The following is a 20,729-nucleotide window of genomic DNA, read 5'->3' as shown; positions in this document are numbered from 1 at the left end:
GAATCTTATTACATCGAAAAAGAAAGTTTATTAAAATAGTTTGCTTACTCTCTTTGCACTGAATAGAATTGCGTACAGTTTTGTTGTACTTTTTGTGTGATGAAAATAAAGAGTCTGTATATAGTAATTCTATTCTATTCCATGATTCTGTACAAACAATATATTAAAAGGATAAAGTGAAAGCACAAAAGGTGGGATTTGCAGTAGAGTTGTGAAAGTTTCTGAAAACCATGATGTAATACACTCGAGAAGAGATTCTCTTCTGTCCTGATGATTTCCTCTCTCTGGGAAATTCTCCGTCATGTGTGCGCTTATTATCTTTGGTCTCCTCAGATGAGCCTTTGGCACGCGGCCTCCTATTTCCACAAAAACATTTCTCCGCAAGCCCCGATGGCAGGAAATGACGCAGAGCCTGCTGACGAAGATGCAGCAGGGTTTTTGACAGATGTGAGGTGACACTCTGGATTAGAGCAAGAATGCTCATCGTACATATCACTTCTCTAAGAGTGGGGTTTGCATGTCCTTAAAGTTGTTATAGAATTAAACTAAATTAGACTATGAGACTTTCAAATGGGAACACAATAGAAATTCCCAACAGGTCTTGGTGAGAGAATTTAGACATTTTTCCAGCAAAAGTATCCTGTGGCCTCTGTTTGCACAGTTGCATCTGAACAAAGCATGGTCTAGTTTTGCAGTGTGGATACACACCATCACACCACACACCTAACGCAGACCCTGTAACCATAACTATAGCCCCTTAACTTTATCAACTATTACATTCTAACCCCCAACCATAACTCTGACCCTAACTGCCCCCTTTTATAAAAATTTTGTGGACATTGGCAGGTTTTTTTCCCCTGCATTCCAAAACTATATCATAACAATGTGATTGGATACTTGCAATATTGACCCTGGACCAGCATTGAATATGATGATCCAGGAACAACACCAATATGGGGATATCAGATTATTCTGGAACAGAGTGGAGATATTTGGTCTTAATGCACAGCTCCATGTTTGGTGTTTGGTGAGAATCAAATACAGCAGACCTCAACTCAATGGAAATGCTGTGGTGCGACTTTAGAACATCTGTGCAGGAATAAATGCCCCCCAAACTCGATGAAATGGATCAACATAGAAGCATGGGCCAAAATTCTGACACTTCAAGTTATTGCTGCTAAAGGTGGTTTTGCAAGCTACTGAATCATTGGCAGTACTTAGTTTTCATAGCAACGAATATTTGTCGCTACTGAAATGACTAGAGGAAATATTTCAGGCACTTTTTATTTAAAGGAGAGGTGACAGACCATAAAATGAACAGAGAACGGACAGCACAGGCGGCACACATGTGCAAAGACAGAAAAGAAATCATGAAGTCTAAACAGTGCTCGTTTACAAGAAAAAAAAAATCTCTCAGTGCTCTGAAGTAACAATCAAACATGGCACAAATGAGAACCATGAGCTGAGTATTGCACTTGAAGAACTGCTGTGGAATGTGCTTACATTTGAAACATTTTTTTAATAGAAAAAACAACAGATAAAAACATTTTTCTTTAAATATGTATTAAAAGTCTCTCAGGGACTTCATTATCTATCAAACCTGAGAGATTCTATTGTGTAGATAAATATACAATGTTTCTACTGTGGCATTTAATGAAAAAGTGCCATATTCAGCATTCAAAGTACCAGAACCAGAATGTATAATTACAAGATCTAATTTAATTAAATATCTATTTCAGCACACAATATAATTGGTCCCTAAACAGAATCATCTTATCTTTTGCTGCAGCAAACATCCTTTCAACTTTTCATTTCAAGCAAGATTATAACTTATCTCTGCTGACCATGAAGGCCTCACGAGCCATAAAGCCTCCCAAAATGTCTCTGACCCTTGAGTATCGGGGTCATTTGATTCAAGTGTGTCTGATGATATGGTAAACTGGCAGAGACGTGATGTATGAGGTCTCTGTTATTCTGTTTAGCGGGTTCTTTCGTTGCACTCTTACACCCAGTCCAAAGATCTCAATCAGTGTCTCACACAAAGTTCCTCTTCCCTTATGTGTCCTCGTGTCGGTTGTAATAGTCACTGAAGAATGAATAAATACTGAACACCACACACACAGCCACAAACAGCGTCAAAGTGAGCCATAGAAGCCGCCGACTCGTGGATACCTTGGGGCAGAACTCGCCTACAACAGCCAGGACTTCCTCCATCCTCCTGCAAAGATAATAAGTTCATATAGCAGGTGACAAAATATTGGGCGGGCGAAAGTGGTCATTATGGAGGAACTACAGAAGTTTCTTTAAATTACAGACATTATCTAAACTATAAAAAGACAGGGAAAAAGACTGTATATATTTGTTGAAATAATGGCTGTGGAGGCTAATTTTACTCTCACTTTTAATCCCACAAGATTAATTTAGCGATACGCATGTAAAAGTTATATGCAGCTGTGCAACCTTTGCAAACTGTGCAAAGTTCTTGAGCTTTTTCCTGTAATTTTTTAAAGTGGTCTTGAGCAAAAGTTGCCAGACATTGGCTGCGTTTTCACTCATTTTCAGTCCAGTCCTTGTACCTGACTATTTTCTTTCTTTTTCTTGTTTTGACAAATGAATCATTCAAGCATAAAAAAGCCAACACATAGCAAATTAACAAAGACCTGACACACGACCTGAGTTGATCCATGTACCGTTCATGTTTGCTTTTATGCTCTATTTTCACATATGTTTGCAAATGCTTCCATAAATCACTGCACAAATCACTGAGTGTTTTGTGCTTGGACTTATTAATCTTTTCTGTTTTTTTATGTGTTATACTTTCAGCACTTTCTGGGTTGGTTTCCTTATTTTTATGCCTTTTTAGTTTTAGTTTAGTAATCTAGGTTCTGTTCATGGACATTGTTTGTACTCAGTTCCTTGTTTCAGTTATCCTGGCCCCTTGTGTTTGCTGCATCTTACTGTTAAGTCTCTGTCTCTATGTTAGGTGTTTTCCTGTTTTATCTTGGTGGTCTTTCATCTCTTGTGCTTTGTGTGTAATTCTACTTCCCTTGGTGCGTTATTTCTAATTAGTTCCAGCTGTATTTCCCAGCTGTTTCCACTTCCCTCATTACTTCTTGTAGTTATTGTCTCCATTTCCCCTTAACTTTCGTTGAGTTGTCCTTAGCAGGTGTCTTACCTAGTGCAGGTCTTTCCTTGTGCTTTCTATTGTTCCCTGAATGTTTGCTTTCCTCATCTTAATACGTCATCTTGGATACTTTCCAGACTTTTTAAACCTTGGTAGCTGTCAGCATTAAAAGCTCACCTTATGTTATTCTGTCTCAGCGTCTTGCATGTGGGTCTGTAATAAAGTCTACCATCCCCACAGCAACTCATAAGAGAAATGAGGTGTGGCTAAAGACTTTTGAAGAGTACTGGTAGATATAAACTCACTCTTTGTGATTTTAAAAATGGGTTTGTGGTGTTGTTATAATTTTTTTTATGTATTTTCAATAAAATGTAACATTTTGTGTGTAATAAAGAGATTCATCTTCCACTGATCATGAATTCTTTACAAAAAGAGCACAATTAATTTGTTGTGCTTATATCAATACTATCAGAGATGAGCATAAATACACAATTTATATTTCCTTTTCTAACATGACAGAGTGAGTTCACCTGCTGTTCTTAAGCCTCTCTCCGCTCTCTTCGTCCTTATTTTTTGTTTCCAGCAATTTGTCCGCAGCACTTTCGTCTTCACGTTTTTCTTCCTGAAGCGCCTTGCCTTGCTTCAGTCCATCTTGGTAGCTGCGTTTGAAATATTCACATTTACAAGTGAAATTGGGACACACAACTGAAATGATTTCTGATAAACAACTGTGTCATCACACTGTCCGCTTATCTACACTAAAAAGCAGAAGAGAGGGCCTCACCCTTTTTGATAGGCCTCCTCTTCGATATTTGCCTTGATCTCGGCTCGGAGCTCCTCCAGGTTTACTGAAGGCTTGGCTGGCTCATTTTCCTGCTCCGACACACTCTTTCCACTGCATTGTTTCAGATAGGAAAGAACAATTAGCCTTGGACACCGTGACGATCACAGCAGACGTAACAAAACACTGTTACAGTCAGGTTCCATCACAGTACTGCGGCCTGGTCGTATAACGGATGAGACGCAGCGCAGGCCGAGTGGGATGTGCATCCCACCATCACGAGAACGATGAGTACAAACGAAAAACTGTGATTGCACTTTGCACATTTGTTATTGCGATTGTCCTTAAAGAACATCTAGCCCAGACACTGAGAGAGCTCTACTCAGGCTGACTTTATAACTACAATATGATTGGAGCCTTGTGCCTGGACTTCATCAAACTCTTTCATAAATGTTTAGATTACTGGATAGCAGTCCCGTAATAGCATATCCCTCAACTCTAGCTTTTTTTTTTTTTTTTAATGCTTTCAGGTTTATTTTTACCTCACTGGAATTGTTTCTGCACTTTAAAAACATCCTGAAGGTCACAAAAACAAGCTGAAGTCCCATCTGAGCGCTTTTGATAAAAATGATTAGAAGTTCAGGGGTGAGAGGACTGAGGAATGACCTTGAAAATTAAGCAGTGGCACGTGACTTACATGCAGCCATGTATGTGTGTGTGCACGTGTAACAATATTAATACAAGAAACATACCATTCTGTTGCTGGTTGTGCAGCCTCTGTGGAGGTGGTGCCTTTCACGTCATTTGCTTCACACTGAGGAGAAAAGTGTTAAAAAAATCGTAACCCTAATCTAAATCTTAATAACAAAACAGTATTTGCTACAATTGGCTTTACTTCTCTGGATGAGCATATGCTTTAACATGTCGGGCCTTTATAAACTTTATTATCTATTTTTGATTTTTCAGTTCCTCTTGGAGAAATACTAATTTCACATTTCAGAAGGTTTTTGGCACAGTTACATAACCCTTGTTTTTGTGCTATGGTCTGTGTATTTTGAATTTTGTACACACTCAACAGATGTGAATTATCTCAAAAAAAAAAAAGAAGAAAAATGACAGAGTGATACAACAGTTTTAACCAAGGACAGCAAAACAAATCTGACTAAAACTGTGTTGTGAGGACTGCCTCGAATTTCTTGAGCTGACATTGTTTTTAGTGATTGTCCCTCGAGGGGATTCAAGTGTCCAGCCAGGTTCCCTTCACTGTGCCAGAAGAATGTCACAACTTGTTTATGGAACCAGATTTGACTGACTGCTAAGCCAGGACAAATCTAGCCTTTCCTTGACTTTCCCAAAGGAAATGAAGGTTTTTCTAGCTACGTTCACTTCTGGTAAACCCGGAGAACTCATTGATGACATAGATTGAAGTGATGAGTTATTTATAGGATCAAGCTCTACTTGTTCAGAAACTAATTTTGAATTCGCTATCCTGAGATGCCCAATGATACCTTGCATAGTGTCCAGCACCACCTGGAACCTTGTATTGGATAAGCAGAGTACCTGGAGAGAACCCAGGAAGGAAGATGCAAACTCCACTTTGCACGCAGGGTCCTCTGATCAGTAATCATTGCTTTAATATGAGACAGACAGTCTGATACTTTATGGACTTTATTGTACCAGTTTCGACTCATGTCGATGGTCAAACACCTCGAGTGACCCTGCTAAAGTAAAGTAAATTTCTATAGAAGTAATCTTCTATATGCCAGATATTTGGTGCTAATATGTTTCTTATAAAGATGAACTATTTTAGCAGGAACTCATTCAGAAACTCCACAGTTTTATTTCAATGTGCTACTGAGGACCGCTCTGAGAATCAAAGAGAAAAACATTTGTTTGTATCAAGCAATCTGTCACATACGACACATAAAAAAAGTTTTAAAAAAGTACTTTTTCCTTTTAAAAACTGTTTGTGTCTGTAAAAATGCCAGCTACATTTGCAGAAATACTTGAGTGGAAGTATTTTATCTTACAAGAGATGAATATGTTGCCCACCTGCTGAGAAACTTTAACTCAGCAGTTTATCTGTGAGCGTGGGTGTCATTGTACTAAATGCTTAATACATCATTTCCCATCATTTCTCATCAGGACAGGAAGACCTACCAGGACAGGAAGAGCAGCACCAGTTGTGGGTCCTGCGTTGGAGCCTTGGCCAGCTGTGGCCGGGGTCTGACCCGGGATGCTAAGAAGATTAAACTTTGGCACCACCGCTACGCTCACCCTGCGTCGAGGCACCTGGTCGGGTGAAAAGAAGACAAAACATGCAGCACTGTGTTTTACAAAAACAGAGTCACTATAACTTTTCTTTTTTGTAAAGAAAAACGAAACAGAAAAAAACTGTAAAAACGGGGGAGGGTGAGACATTTTTAGGTGTGCTCGCAGCATGACAGTATGGTCATACTTGCCACCCACTTTGGCGGACGGATTTATCTCTGACCCTTTGGACTGGTCAGTGAATAGGAATCATGGTCCCTAGAGGCGCCGATGGGGACATAATTTATAGGGGCGAGGAGGTTAAGACCATTATCCTCGTCTAGTCTCTTTATTTTATTTTATTTATTGTTGTTTAGGGTTCAATTTAAGATTCTTCAGATCACTTTTAGAGCTCTTCATGGTCAGATGCCTCCGTATAATAGTGAACTTCTGTATGGAACCATATCTAACTACTAGCTCTCTGAGCTCAGCTGATCCTGTTGGTGATGGGTCAGAAGAAGTTAATGACAAAAGGCAAAAGGTGACTTTGCTTTTGAATTTGTGGCCCCCAAGTTGTGAAACTCGCTTAAATAGAATTTTGGATCTGTGGACACTGTTGATAACTACCAACCTGTACAGATTTACTTTTATATTTTTAAACAGCTACTGTGAAAAATAACCATGACAATCGGCCAAGTGGTTGAATCTTTATATTGCTTGTTTTGTCTGACTGGCAGTTGCACATCCAAAACCTGTGCAACAACGTGAAGCAGAAAAAAACACAAAAAATTCATTGCTTACCTTTCCAGGGATGAGGGGCATTGGTCTACATGGACGTGGAAGTCCATCGTCTTTATAAAGAGAGACAAAGAACCAGCATTAATAAAGCACAGTAACCATTTAAATGCTGATGTTTCTCCCACATCTACAGTAAAGTTGCTCAGTAATGCAGCATTAGTACACTCCAGGCGCTGTGGGAATTTCCTAGCGGAATATACGAGTGAAGATGAAGCCAGCAGCGGTGCTGAAAAGGGAACACAAGTGTAATCTTACCTCCAGGGTCTACAGACACTCCGTAACGATGCGAGTTCTGGTTGGCCAGCTTCTTAAACTCCATGAGCTCTGCATGGTCCTTCTCATATGTCCTCTTAAGATTTTCCACATACTGCATCATAACCTCTGTGGCCTTGTTCATACGCTTCTCCTGTTAGACAATAAAACCAGTCTAAGCAGGCTTAAGTTACAGCATGAGCACAAAAACAAGAGCTTCCACTAAAAAACTGTACGTAGAGAGGAAATCATTCAACAGATGTACAAACCAAATACACAATAACCTGTGTATTTATGGATTTGTCCAACATATCTTTGACTTCTCCCATCATGTTGCTGATATTTTAAGTGAAGTTAAATGTTTTTAAAGGTGAATTAATGACACTACAAATAAACTGAAAACACACAGATTATTTATTTGATATTATGGGAAAACACAAACAAGTATTTCTCTAAAAATATCCACACTCATCATGAATGAAAAAGAGGAATTAATAGATTGCTATTAATAGATTGGTAGCTGTACACAAAAGCAATGATTCATCTGATTGATTTGGGGTTTTAAATAGCTGAAGCTCTTTTCCTGATGTTTTCATTGGCTGGCCTGAGGTCAGCCATGACATCAGATAAAAATCCTTCAGCATAATTTAAAAAACGCTGCCAAACAGGCATTCCTGGAGTACCAGTTGTTTAAACAATAAGCTGTTTCGTGTATTTTCGCAGCATGTTTCACTAAATTGTATAAAATTCTCATTCGTCTGTGTGTAACTGCACCTGGCGAACTGCGCCGACTATCTCTGCTCTGCTGGAGAGCCGTGTGGCAAGCCTGTGCAGCACTGCTACCGTCTCTTTTAGGCGCTGATAGGCTTCGCGCTGCTCCAGGTTCTGCCACATCGGCGCAGTCATCTGCAAGAAACACAACATGTTGTTGCAAATCTCAGGAAGAGAAAGTGTGCGTCCTTTATTGCACCTGAATTAACTCAGGCAAGAAAAATATTTACTGTGGGACACGTCCAGGAAACATTCAATAAATGAATGAGCACTAAAGAGCCAGGGGGAAATCTCCTTTTGTTGTAAGTTATCATCTATCTTACATCAGCCTCTGCTTTCGAGGACCAACCTTTAGCGCTCCTTTGAAGTCGTCTAATTCTTTTTCCGTGTCCTCCTCAGTCAGGTTCCTCTCCCTCTCTGACTGCTTGAGTCGCGTCTCCAGAGTGTAGTTGTCATTACGAAACGCCAGTGACAGCTGGACGAATGCATTCTGTAGAAAGAAAGCTAATGCAGTTCAACACTCAGATTAAGAAACATATTAAAATGAAGGTGAGCTGCCTGTGATCGCAACACATGAACTCATTGTAAATAGTCATAGACGGGAGTCGGTGCACACGGTTACTGATGTGTGAGAATCAAGCGTCCCTGAGATGAGCATGGGGAACAAACTGTGAGTGTGGCATTCGACCTCTTGATGTTTTGTTATGTTGATCAAAGCTAATCTGCAGAGGTTTTTCCAACATACACGCCTGAGAGGAAATCTATGACCTCTGACTGTCCTGATCCAGACACATCCCAGAGGGAGCAGCGCGAGAGGCTATAGTCCGGGGCTTACAGCGTCACAGATGCCTGGATTTTCTCCACAGGAAATCACACAGCGTCTCTTTGGACTGATCAGGAACAGAAAAACACTTTCCTGTTGACAGAACACCACCGAAGCCAGGCAGGCAACCTCTGACGACCATGTAATTGTTTTTGCATCTCTTGTATAATTTTACAACTTCCATGAGCAACTTTTACCCAAGAATATCCCAGCAGGGAATTATAAAGTTTTTATGATTCTAAGCATCTGCTTTGGGAACACAACAGGTTATTACAAACACTTGCACATGTACTTGAAAAGGCTCAAACCTGAGTGGAACAATCCATCTGCTTCCAGTGTTTGAACACAAGTCACTGTTCAAAGCAAACACTTTACTGCTGGCAGTCACTTTTATGATTTGCTATATTCTAACTCATGTGCAGCTAATCACTGTGGATAATTTAAAAGGCGCAAGTCAGAACGTTAAAGCAAATATGTCTTATTTGAAAAGGAACATTTGGAATCTGCTTAAACTTATGTTTCGTTTTTCTTTTCTTTGTTTAAAGAAGTAAATTACATTTTTAAATTGGTCGAGTCTCCACTCCTTTCAGGCTTCCAAACGTTACATAAGATAAAGTGTCTTTAGCTTCTATAGAAACATATTTGCTCATTTATTTGTGTAAACTGACTTTGTGCACAGAAAATATGTGAATGAGCTTCAGAAGTGCTGTTAGGTGGATTTTGTTACCATCATTTAGCTGTTTCCAGTCTTTTACTAAGATTAGTTATCAAACTAACTGCTGTAACAAAATTATTTCCCAAATTTGCAATAAATATTACTTTATATTACATCATATCGACTGGCATTATTAGGTAAAATTAGATTTTCACAGATACATCAGTATGGAAGTATTTATTGTCTATTTTCAGTCAAAGTGATGCTTGGTGTAGCCTCAAATCAGTCCCAAAGGTGCTCAGTTTCCTGTTCTTAGCGATAGGAGCGGCACCCAGTGTGGTATTCTGCTACTGTAGTCCATCTGTTTCAAGGTTTGATGCATTGTGCATTCAGAGATATTTGTAATGGGTGTTTTTTTGAGTTACTCTTGCCTTCCTATCAGCCCAAAAGCAGTCTGGCCATTCTCCTCTGACCTCTGATATCAACAAAGCATTTTCACCCAGAGAACTGCCACTCACTGGAAATTTTCTTTGAACAGACGATTGTTTGGAAAAACCCAGCAGATCAGCAGTTTCTTACTCAGACCAGCCCATCTGGCACTGACAACCATGTTACATTCAAAGTCTCTTAAATCACTTTTCCTCCTTATTCTGATGCAGTTTGAACTTCAGTGAGTCGTCTTGATCATGTCTACGTCCCTGATCAATGCACTGAGTGCATGATTGGATATTTTCATTAATAACGTTTGAATTAGGTGTACCTAATGTAGTGTACACATGCATAAACAGAATAAGGGCCAGTGTGTCAGTATTGCTCCCTTTTAATTTACAGACTAAACCCCATTATCCATCCTCTTATCTAGTTCTTGGTGAGAATATAAATTCAGAGATCAGGTACCAACCTCAACTTCTTTTTCGCTGAGTGGAGGAGCACTGGAATGAAATGAGAGAATGGAAGCATTACTCATAACAGTGAGATAGATGGTTATAAATTAAATGTTAACTACAGCAGCAGGTTGTTACACACCAGCCAGGCAGACCCCGATGAAGTTTGAGTTTTCTCAGCATCAAGTCTGAAATGTTGGGCATGGCGTCGGATCTTTCATTTGTGTCACTGGTAGGTGTGTTCAGTGATGACGGCGAATCTGCAGACACAATGCTACACAAATTAGAGCTCAAAATTATTTCTGGAGAATAATTTAAGTTTAAGGTAATTTGATATCTTTTGTGCAAGCTGACATAAACCAAATAGGAGATAGGAGGAGAGTGTTGTTACTACTACTAGTCCCATATAAATACATCGATCTTTGGGTGGTCAAACCAGTTCTCACCGGAGTAAATTCCAAGCAAAATCTTAGTGATTGGACTTTTTAAAGTCTCAGAACATAAGGATAATTTCCTCTTTTCATCAGGTGCTCTGTGGTTCACAAGCTTTAACAATAATGCCATCTGCTGATAAAAAACGAGAGCACAAGTTTCCTTTCTGCTGCAGTACTGTCAGGGGTGGAATAGAGGTAAAAAAACAGAAAAGAAAGAAAAGAAAAAGTCGTCATTTTCTGAAGCGAATCAGATTTCAGGAAGTGCACACCCTCAGTGTGCTGAATGTGCTTCTGAAAGTACTTTCTGTCTTACACAGGGCAAGAGGGCAAACAAGGAGCGTCACCTTTTTCCTGTTCAGCAGCTTCGCTCAGCTCTGGTAACTTTGATCCCACAATGCTTTGGTTTCGCATTAGCTTGTGCTCCTGTGCGCGCGCGCACACACACACACACACACACACACACACACACACACACACACACACACACACATAACACATTATGGCATTTTTATATAATTGTTACAACATTCTACCAAATGGACAGCTGGCACATAAAAAGAGGAAATGATAACAATAAGACTGAATTGCTGCTTTACCTCTCTGAGTTTAGACAGCTTCTGTGCACCCACCGGTGGGGTGGGGAAATCCTTGTACCCCGAAGTCTTTAAGCCAGCATCCTTGGGCTTGTCTGAGAAACTGTCCTCAGCCATGGAAGGGAAAACCGGGGCTCCATTTCTAGAGTTAAGACTGCCTACAGCATCCCAGGAAACAGCTCTCATTAGTGGTGGAAAGGCCCCAATAGTCTTAATCTCTGCTGTACACGGTGCCTGTTGAGTAGAAGGTCTGGGCACAGGCTTGGCGACCCCTGTGGCTGGAGCCTGGTTTGGACTTCGATTTGACTCGTCTGATTTGTTGACAACTGTAGGACTCTTGGGTTCACCGTTTTTCTGAACAGCAAAACGAGGTGTGAGAGTCCCCGAGGACACTTTCCTTTTGTCAGCTAACTTCCAGTCCACCAACAGCTTTCCCTAAAGTTGGCAAGATATGAGAGAAATACTGTATGTGCATTTCATCAGGCATTAAAGCGGTTGGATAACACTCCACTTGGACATGTTGGTGCTTCATAAGAGAAGCTAGGGTAGCACTACAGCATGCTTGTGAGAACAAACTAATAGTTAGAAGCTGAGATTCAGAGTATACAGTCCTGTGAAAAACTGAGTATACCCTTACTGCTTCCACAGGAATTAAGAAGGTAAGCAGCAGCCATGTGCTATTATTAAATACACTTAATCAACTGATCATCAGCAAGTGTGAGCACCTCTATAAAAGCAGAAGCTTTGTCAGTTCATTAGTTTGTTATTAGTTTATTATTAACACAATGCCACAGTTTTTCCAGGAGTGGACGTCCCAGTGCAGAGCTTAGGCCGTGCAACACTCCGAGAACCTAAAGAAAACCTGGAGGCTGTCGGTGCAATCCCTCCGCCTCTTAGTGAATACACATATGGCACAAATGTTAAAATTCTAGCTGACTCCCTTTTTGAGTTGTTGCATTCATTGCATGCATTAGTATTGCATAGAATTGTATAGTTAGTAATTAGTACCTTTTTATCTCTTAATTTTTACTTAGCATGTTATTTATTTGTAATTCCTAGTTTTATATCTCTTGGAGATATATCCTTTATATATTTATAAAAGGACCGTGGGGGGGCTTAGGGTGAAACAGCATTTTTGGTACACTGTATACTGTGTATACTACTGTATTGACAATAAAGCTTTTGAATCTTGAATTCAAAGAGGTTTTCAAAGATGTGACCTCTGACTGTGACCTTGAGTTCAAAGAACTCATCATTACCAAACAAACGTGAAGCAATGTGATGCAGAGCGGGCCAAAATTCCTCCACAACGCTGTGAGAGACTGATAAAGATAAAGATTTCGAGGTATTGCTGCTAGAGGCGTCTCTACAAGCCACTGAATCAGGACTGCATAGAGTCCTGTGAAGTGTTTCTTTTTCACATGACTGCACAGCTGAGGTTGGTGTGAATTTCATGTTGGTTTTTGGTTAAAGGTAACAGACAACTTATAATATATACCTGAGAATAACATAATAAATCTTGACAAAGGTCACAGGGAGGTGTTTTGAATCTTTCAATGATCACAGTTGTGTTTTTCCTCGTCACATTTGACATTTGAGTTTTGGTGTGTAAATAAAAAAAACACAGTAAGCCTGTTGATCGTACCTCCTGGTTCTGGCAGGTTGCATCAGGCTGCTCCCTCCCTGGAAACACCTCCTGATACTACAAGAGATAATAACAACTTTCTTCTGTTAAAATTTACTAACCTGATTAAAATTTGCCCAATGGTGATTTTTTTTCTTTGTTTTGTTCTGGGTTTTTTTTTCCAGAGACAATGTTCCACTTCATATAAAGCAAATTAAATAGAGGAACATTTAAAAAAACACACACAAAAAGAGCCAAATGTGGCGAACATGTCATACTTCACACCACTGTGGGTGAAAGCTGTTTAACAGTGAGATCAGTTTCTTTACCTGGATCGTCTCCGAGGGTCCTGCTGCTGAAAGAGCAGAAAACAACTTACAAATCATCTTCACCAACTCAAGGAGTGAAAAAATGACGCCAAATTAGGAAAAAGGTTAAAAATGAGGAGTGTAGTTTATTGTTAATAAATCCAAAGAATCCAGACATGAGACAGAAAGCACACACCAGTCTGAGGGGCCACAGTAAGTGAGCTGCTTCTCGATGAACACGGTGAGGATGATGGCGTTGGAGTCGGTGAAAGACCTGAGGTAGGGGGGTTGTGAAATAAAAATTGAAGCTATAAACATCTTTAATTTAAATGAAACACTCAGATACCAGCTTCACACTCATGAATCTATGTTTTAGTTTCTATGTTTGTGTATGTTTGTGCATGCGCGCTACCTGTGGGCGAATCAGTGAGGCTGCTGGTGGATCGCCTGCCTCGGCGTGTCAGGAAGCGATCGCTGACCTTCTTGGCCTCTTCAAGCAGCTCCAGGTTCTTCTGTCGATCCTCCTCAGAGAGCTGCAGCTCCGGGAGCGGATCTTTCACCAGGTCAATCACATTACCTGTGCTGTCTGAGAAAGATAATACACACGTGACACGCAAATGCACACAGACCCGTAAAATTTCTGCTTGTTTCTGGTACCAAAATATAAGCAGATAATATGCCGTAAAAAACAAAACAAAACACAAAATTAGGCTTCAAAATATATCAGATCAAAAGTGTATGCTCTGTTGTATCGGAGCAGCTGTGTCTCAAGTGTATTTAAGTGGGATTCATTGGTCTAAAATCTCAAAGCAAGGAATAATTCACGGATGGATATGAGCCAGGAAATCAGGTGATGAGTGCTCGCCAACTTGGGGATGATTTTATCGTCTCCTCTTCTCGGAAACGGGCAACAAGCTAAACATCAAAAGTAATCAAAGCGCCAAAAGCATTTCAAGCATGTGTGAGTCTCAGGATGCAGATGACCAAACTTAGTCTTAATGTTGTAAGAGTTCTTGTGTATCCACGCACAGTGAGAACATTAATTTATCTTTATACATTGCTGGACAGGTCTTTCAACAAAACTGATTGAAATATCTTTTATATAAAAAAGTCACTGTGAGAAGTCGCGATTTGACACAGTGTTAAAAATGTTTACCTAAGAAAAATAAAGTGGAAATTTTTTATATGGTGCTGCACTACATCAAATAATAACTATTACATCATAACACTGTAAAAACTACAGTGATGTATGTGTGTTTGTGTGATTTACCCACCAATTGTGGTGATGGGCACCCCGGGGGAGCTTCTGACCAAGCGAGCTCTGGGACTGTGTGGTCTGAGAGAGAAAACTGTGATGATCTGGAAATGCTGTCTCTGTTTCAAATTAAAATTGAGAAAGCTACTGGATGATTACCTGGCCTGTTCCAGCGGACACCCATCCTGATGGACAACCTTAGCCTGCTTTGGGTAGACGATGGTGGGCGCAGTCATGACAACAGCTCGACTTTCACCTGGTACTAACTGTGCAACACAAAAAAACTTAAGTGTGCATCACTTAACACATCAGCCAGTTTGTGATATTAGATTAAACACAACCTTAATAAGGAGCAGATCTTTTTAAATTAAGCTTGAACTTACACAATAAAAGGGTTAAAGGTAGATTTTGAACATTAACTTAAACCTTAAACTACATATTCCAAAAAAACAAAAAAAGAGCCAAATTTCAACAAACAGGAGAATATTGATTTGACCCACTTAAGCACAAAGAGGTCTGTCGCCTCTAGTAGGTTATGATGAACACTATTGTGGAATAGCTTCAAAAGGCTGCTAAAGGTAAGTACGCAAATAAATACAGACTGACATGAAACCCTTATTCTTTGAGAGGTGCTCTTAAAGCTTATCTTTGCAATAGATTCTTGAAAAAGGAGTCTTTCTGCTGCAGACAGGCTGCTGATTCACCGTGGCTCTGTTCCTATAAGGGTGGATACTTTTATAGTGTTGACTTATGCACTGAAGATTATATTACACAGTTTCATTACTTTCTTCAGAGATTTCTTATCTAGCTTGTGTGTTTATGAGGTAAAGGGCACTGTTCTCTGAGGTTTAGCCTGTTTAACTCTTTATTATCTCTGGGATAATTAATGACTCAAACTCGGAGTCTGCCCCATTAAGATCTGTCCTTAAAGTCTTTGAAAGCATTTCTAATCTTTATATATTTCAAGGGTGAGATCGCTCAAATGGCACACAGATAAAACTTCTGATTATTACCATTACCATCACCACCAGCCTATCACAGGGCTAAGACAGAGAGACAGACAACTATTCACACTCACGTTCACAGCTATGGCCAGTTTGCCTAATCCCACTAACTGCATGTCTATGAATTTGGGAGGAAGCCGGAGTAGCTAGAGAGAACCCACGCAGACATGGGGAGAACATGCAAACTCCACAGAGAAAGACCCAGGATATTCTTCCTGTCAGCCAACAGTGCTAATCTCTATGCCATAAATACTGAAAAAGCTAATAACTCAGACAGATCAATTAAGAACAAACCCCCCCAAAACATAACCAATCACAGGGATCAGGACAGGAAATGCTACTGATGTCACAGAAAAATGCAGTAAACTCTGGTGTTTTAAACACAATATCATTTAAAGTAGTGATGTTTAGCTGGTGGGGGTGGGGTAGGGGAGTCATGTGACATTAAACAGACATTAAACAGATAGAGGATGTGGTCATTGAACTCAAACCATGGCTCCAAACCTGAGAGCCCAGTCCAACTCTGGTAAACCTGAGTGGACTTGTCTCCCTGAAGAAGCTCTTAAGCATGTTTTTTTTTATCCTGTTGTATTTAGCTTCATAAGTAATTTTAGATATAAAAATGACTGAGGCCTTGATCTATGTGACCTCACAGCGGGCAACAGGCATCACTGGACAGCTACATTTCCACTATAAGGAAACTACAATCATTTAAGTTGTACAAAATAGTGACATATGCATCTATGCAAGTTTTTACAATACTTTTTTTTTAACGATAAGGAGCAAACGACCTGCATTTATAAACTTTGCCACACATTTTCTTTTAAAAGTTGGTAAATTGCTTTTTCCCATCTAACCAAAGGGCTCAAATTTGTCACAAGGGACATGAAGCAGATATTTTACAGAGCCAAGGTATTTGTCAGATAGTAAAAAAAATCCTGCTGTGCAAGCGTAAAAGCAGCTTTTACCCTTTTTTAAACACCTCACTTTACCTTGGCTCAGGGAAAGTTATTATGACAGCTGAAGTGACTTTCAAAGAATCGTAAAGCATTCATCAGTCACCGGAATGAAATTCATTTCCAAACATTTAGTGGGAAATAACTAAAACATGAGTGCAAAAAAAGGAAAGTATGTACCAAATCAGTTGCCAAAATTTCACTTTGTTAACTTCTGTCATTCTTTGCAAAGCGCTGCCTTGGTCTGACAACAGCAGGGAACATTTGTGACAGAAGAAGGCTTAGTTAAGGAAAATATTGCTTTGCTCTCACTTGAAAAGGAATGAATCAGTGACTTCTTCAGTGAAGGAACTTTTTTCTGAGGGAAAACTCAACATTGATAAAAAAAAATTCCTTTCAGGGCCAAATGAAGTATGAAGTCAGATGTTTTACCTAAAAACAGAATATCAAACAGGGACAGCAGCTGCACTTACTGTGCTGGGAGAGCTCGGGGAACTGTCCATCTCCTCTGGAGAGTCCTCCTCTTCCTCAGGCAGTGTGGGCATGGCCGGGTGCAGAGAAGGGCGAGAGCGGGTGTGCGGGAAAACAAAAGGGGTCTCAGCAGCAGGCGAGGCGTCACCGGACTCCTTGAAGTTACAGTCACTTTGTTCGAGAGGAGATGTCTGCAGCAAGTCTCGCTCTTCTTCCTGGAGCTATAAACACACAGAAAACCAAATACATGCATTTTAAGCATGATTAGAGGCATGCTGAGGAGAGCTCCTTCCGATCAGCAGCAGTTATTAAACTAGTACTTTAGCCACTTTTCTTTCTGCCTAACCACAGCTAAAAAAAGGATAAACCAGAACTAAGAAAACCATTGCACTGCACAAACAACTCCCAAAATAGCTCCATTCTGCACATTAGTGAGATTTCCCAGCATACTGTACATACGCGTCAGAAATGAAATCACCATGACTCACATCGTATGTATGGGTTTTAAACTTTCATGTGAGCATGATGATTTCCAGTCAAAGCATCAGGAAGCGTCAGAGAATAAAATAACATGAAACATGCCAGGAGTTCATATTGGGAGTTTTAACAGGAGCAACAAGACTTCAAGGAATGCTTCCTTATTCACACAGAGTCACCACAGTGGGTAGCTCTGCATTTTCGATTTGGTAGATCTTTATATCAGATGCTTTTCCTAAAGCAACACCAAAGGCATTCCTGTCTGCTTCCAGGATTGAACAGGAGAGCTGTTGCTTGTTCGGCAAATGCGTAAACCACTACACCGTGAAACACTTAAAAAAAAAAAGAAATCCTTCTTTGTCTGGTTCATGATCTTAATGACACGCTGTCTAAATTCAAAAGAAACAACATGCAGTATCTCTGCTTTACAGCACAAGTGACTGAAATCACAAACAAGCACTGCTCACGAGTGAGCCTGCAATGTTTCATGTGCTTTTCTTCCCACACTGTGACTTTCAGCAGGCGGTTACTGTTTTGAACACAAACAGTGACTGGGATGCGCTTTGTTGTTATAAAACGCTGCTACAGTCAGTTTAACTTGCTCTCACAGGCTGAATGAGGCAACGAGCTCCCGAGGGGCAGCGCAAAACAAACAGAAGGACTTCTAGATAAATTATGAAAAAATGATTTAGTGGATGGTGGATGGAGGATTACTGAGAGGAAGAGGCTCATGTCTCATTCACATGAAGGCAATCAAAGTCAATTAATTAAAGCTTTCCTGACTAAAATTATACAGTGCTGCCAAAAAGTATTTGCTTTCTTCCTTTTTTAATTTTGCATATTTGTCACATTTACATGTTTCAGATCATCAAAAAAATTAATATTAGATAAAAGTTACCCATGTTACTTGCAGTTGCAATTATTAAAAAAGACTAAGCCAAGTTCAGTTTCACTAGTCACACCCAGGCCTAATTACTGCCAGATCAAGAAATCACTTAACTAGAACCTATCTGACAAAGTAAAATAGGGTAAAAGATCTCAAGAAACACCACATCATACCAGGATCTAAAAATCAGCTGAGAAACAAAGTCTATCTATTTGAAAAGTATGACAAAGCCATTTTTAAGGCTTTGGGACTCCAGTGAACCACACTGAGAGCTTATTATTCACTTATTCACAAATGGAGGAAACCTGAATAGTCGTAAACCCTTTAAAGAGTGTCTGGCCAACCAAAGAGCACATTGACAACTCATCCAGAAGGTCACAAAAAATCCAGAAGAACATCTAAAGATCTGCAGGGCTCATTTGCCTCAGTTAATGTCAGAGTTAATGATTCAACAATAAGAAAGAGACTTGGAAAAAATGGCATCAAAGGAGAAAATCACTGCTGAGCAAAAAGAACAGAAGGGCTCAACTGACATTTGTGAAAAAAATATCTTGATGATTCCCAAGACTTTTGGGAAAATATTCATAGACTGTCGAGACAAAAGTTAAACTTTTTAGTGGTCCACCTCTGGTTTTGGAGTGGCCTAGTCACAGTCGAGGCCATTAAAAACTCAAAAACTCTCTGATGCGGCTGAATTAAAACAATTCTGCAAAGAAGATTGGGCCAAACCCCCTCCACAGCGATGTAAAATTGGCATTGGCAGCTATTGCAAACACTTGATTGCAATTCTTGCTGCCAAGCTTGGATTTGACTAGGGCCATTTACTTTTTTCACACAGGGCCAGTTACCAGGGTAATATCTTTTTTCACCTTATTAAATTAAATCGCCATTTAAAAACTGCATTTCATATTCACTCGGATTATCTTTGTCCATCCATCTTTTCTGCTTATCTAGATCAGACAGCTGGAGCCTATCACAGCTGCCACAGGAAGCCAGTCTGGTGCAGGGTCAACACATAGATACAGTCAACCTTTCATATTTACAGTCATCACCAATCAATCTAAGCTCATGCATGTTTTTGGACTATGGGAGAGAGCCAGAATACCAATAGAGAACCCAGGCAGCAGACCTAACCATTTCACCACCGTGCCGATATCTTTGTGTAATATTAAAATTATTTTGATGATCTAAAACATGTAAGTGTGAGAAATACACAGAGATATAACAACATATGGGCAGCATCAAGAGGAAAAAGCCAACTGCAAACAAACTGAAGCAGGATTTAGTTTTGAGGAGAATGAAAATGAGAAAAATGCCTCAAATTTGCCAATTATATAAAAATCTAAATAATCTTGGCCCCAAGATAAGACCCAAAGAGCAGGGAACGATCAGCGAACATGAATTTAAATGAGTGCAAAGATTAGTGTAATCATCAAAGCTGAAGCTGTAAAAGCTGTGTAATCAAAATTTATGATGCGGCTCCTGCAAATGTGTAACATGTAGAATATTTTATTAAGAGAAGAAAACAAGGCTGTTTGATTCAGTATATATCATAGTGGTACATGTGAAAACAACAAAACTATTAATCAATTCTCAATAAATGACTTTTAAAAACCATGTATTCATTTTACAGCGTTCAAAGTGCTGTCTTATTGAGTCAAACAAAAATGTAACAAAACCACATTATCACCACATCTGATGTTCACACTGGAAAAATAATAATTTATTTGTTTCAGGTCTGAGCTGTTTGAGCTGATCTTTACCATGGACACTGCAGCAGTTACCTGGCTCCCTGAGCTACAAGCCAACCTGACTTGATGCGTGCAGCTTGTTTGAACCATTGTTTGAACACACAGCGCTTCCCTTTTCAGTAACAAATTTATGCAAATCACATGTACTGTATTTTTAAACCACTCTGCGGAGGAGCACGGTGCACTCATGATCTACACAACTCCTGTGTGTGCTAATGTGACGCACACATTCATTTGATTTCACCAGAAAAAGAGAAATTTACATAAGTCCAATCAGCACAGATGTGAGCCTTCTTACTGCCTTCTCTTTCAAATCACGTGCAGCAGCTTTGAATAATATGCGCAGGAAAGTGGAAGGTGTGATGAATGAATGGTTATTTCAGAGGTATGGCATGTGGCCGTGTGATGGACGAATCCTCTGAGAATTCAAGGACAAAATATGCTGAGTGCTGCTCAGTGTCATCACAAAGATGACAAGATCTTGGGAACATATGGGGACAGAAAGGCTGTGAGTCACTGGGGAGGAAATGGGTTGTTTAACTCCTTCCTGCGAGCAGCAAGGACGTTTCCTGAATGCAGGGACACTGTCATATGCGACGGAAGCATTTAAAACAGATGTTTTTATACTTTAA

At 39.8% G+C, this 20,729-nt stretch overlaps 1 protein-coding gene across 1 annotated transcript in view; it reads right to left on the bottom strand.

Moving 5' to 3' along the window:
• Positions 1-855: 855 nt before the first annotated feature.
• The window catches only part of mrvi1 (murine retrovirus integration site 1 homolog), a 35,685-nt gene continuing 15,811 nt past the window's right edge, over positions 856-20,729 (bottom strand). The window contains exons 14-33 of the mRNA XM_005936475.2: positions 16,986-17,204; positions 14,712-14,818; positions 14,572-14,633; positions 13,710-13,883; positions 13,494-13,571; positions 13,319-13,344; positions 13,011-13,067; positions 11,369-11,800; positions 11,117-11,195; positions 10,481-10,598; positions 10,356-10,386; positions 8,326-8,466; positions 7,980-8,111; positions 7,209-7,359; positions 6,957-7,006; positions 6,066-6,197; positions 4,658-4,719; positions 3,909-4,019; positions 3,655-3,783; positions 856-2,218 (exon numbers count right to left, since the gene is read on the bottom strand). Of these exons, the coding sequence (XP_005936537.1) occupies positions 2,056-2,218; positions 3,655-3,783; positions 3,909-4,019; positions 4,658-4,719; positions 6,066-6,197; positions 6,957-7,006; positions 7,209-7,359; positions 7,980-8,111; positions 8,326-8,466; positions 10,356-10,386; positions 10,481-10,598; positions 11,117-11,195; positions 11,369-11,800; positions 13,011-13,067; positions 13,319-13,344; positions 13,494-13,571; positions 13,710-13,883; positions 14,572-14,633; positions 14,712-14,818; positions 16,986-17,204 (2,454 nt within the window). The 3' untranslated portion in view covers positions 856-2,055. The remainder of the gene's footprint in view (positions 2,219-3,654; positions 3,784-3,908; positions 4,020-4,657; positions 4,720-6,065; positions 6,198-6,956; positions 7,007-7,208; positions 7,360-7,979; positions 8,112-8,325; positions 8,467-10,355; positions 10,387-10,480; positions 10,599-11,116; positions 11,196-11,368; positions 11,801-13,010; positions 13,068-13,318; positions 13,345-13,493; positions 13,572-13,709; positions 13,884-14,571; positions 14,634-14,711; positions 14,819-16,985; positions 17,205-20,729) is intronic.

The sequence above is a fragment of the Haplochromis burtoni genome, unplaced genomic scaffold, assembly GCF_018398535.1.
Source record: "Haplochromis burtoni strain Fernald_Lab_line unplaced genomic scaffold, NCSU_Asbu1 Contig_50, whole genome shotgun sequence".
In the NCBI taxonomy this organism is placed as follows: Eukaryota; Metazoa; Chordata; class Actinopteri; order Cichliformes; family Cichlidae; genus Haplochromis; species Haplochromis burtoni.
The sequence above is the reverse complement of the archived record's forward strand: the minus strand, read 5'-3'. Positions and strand labels throughout refer to the sequence as shown.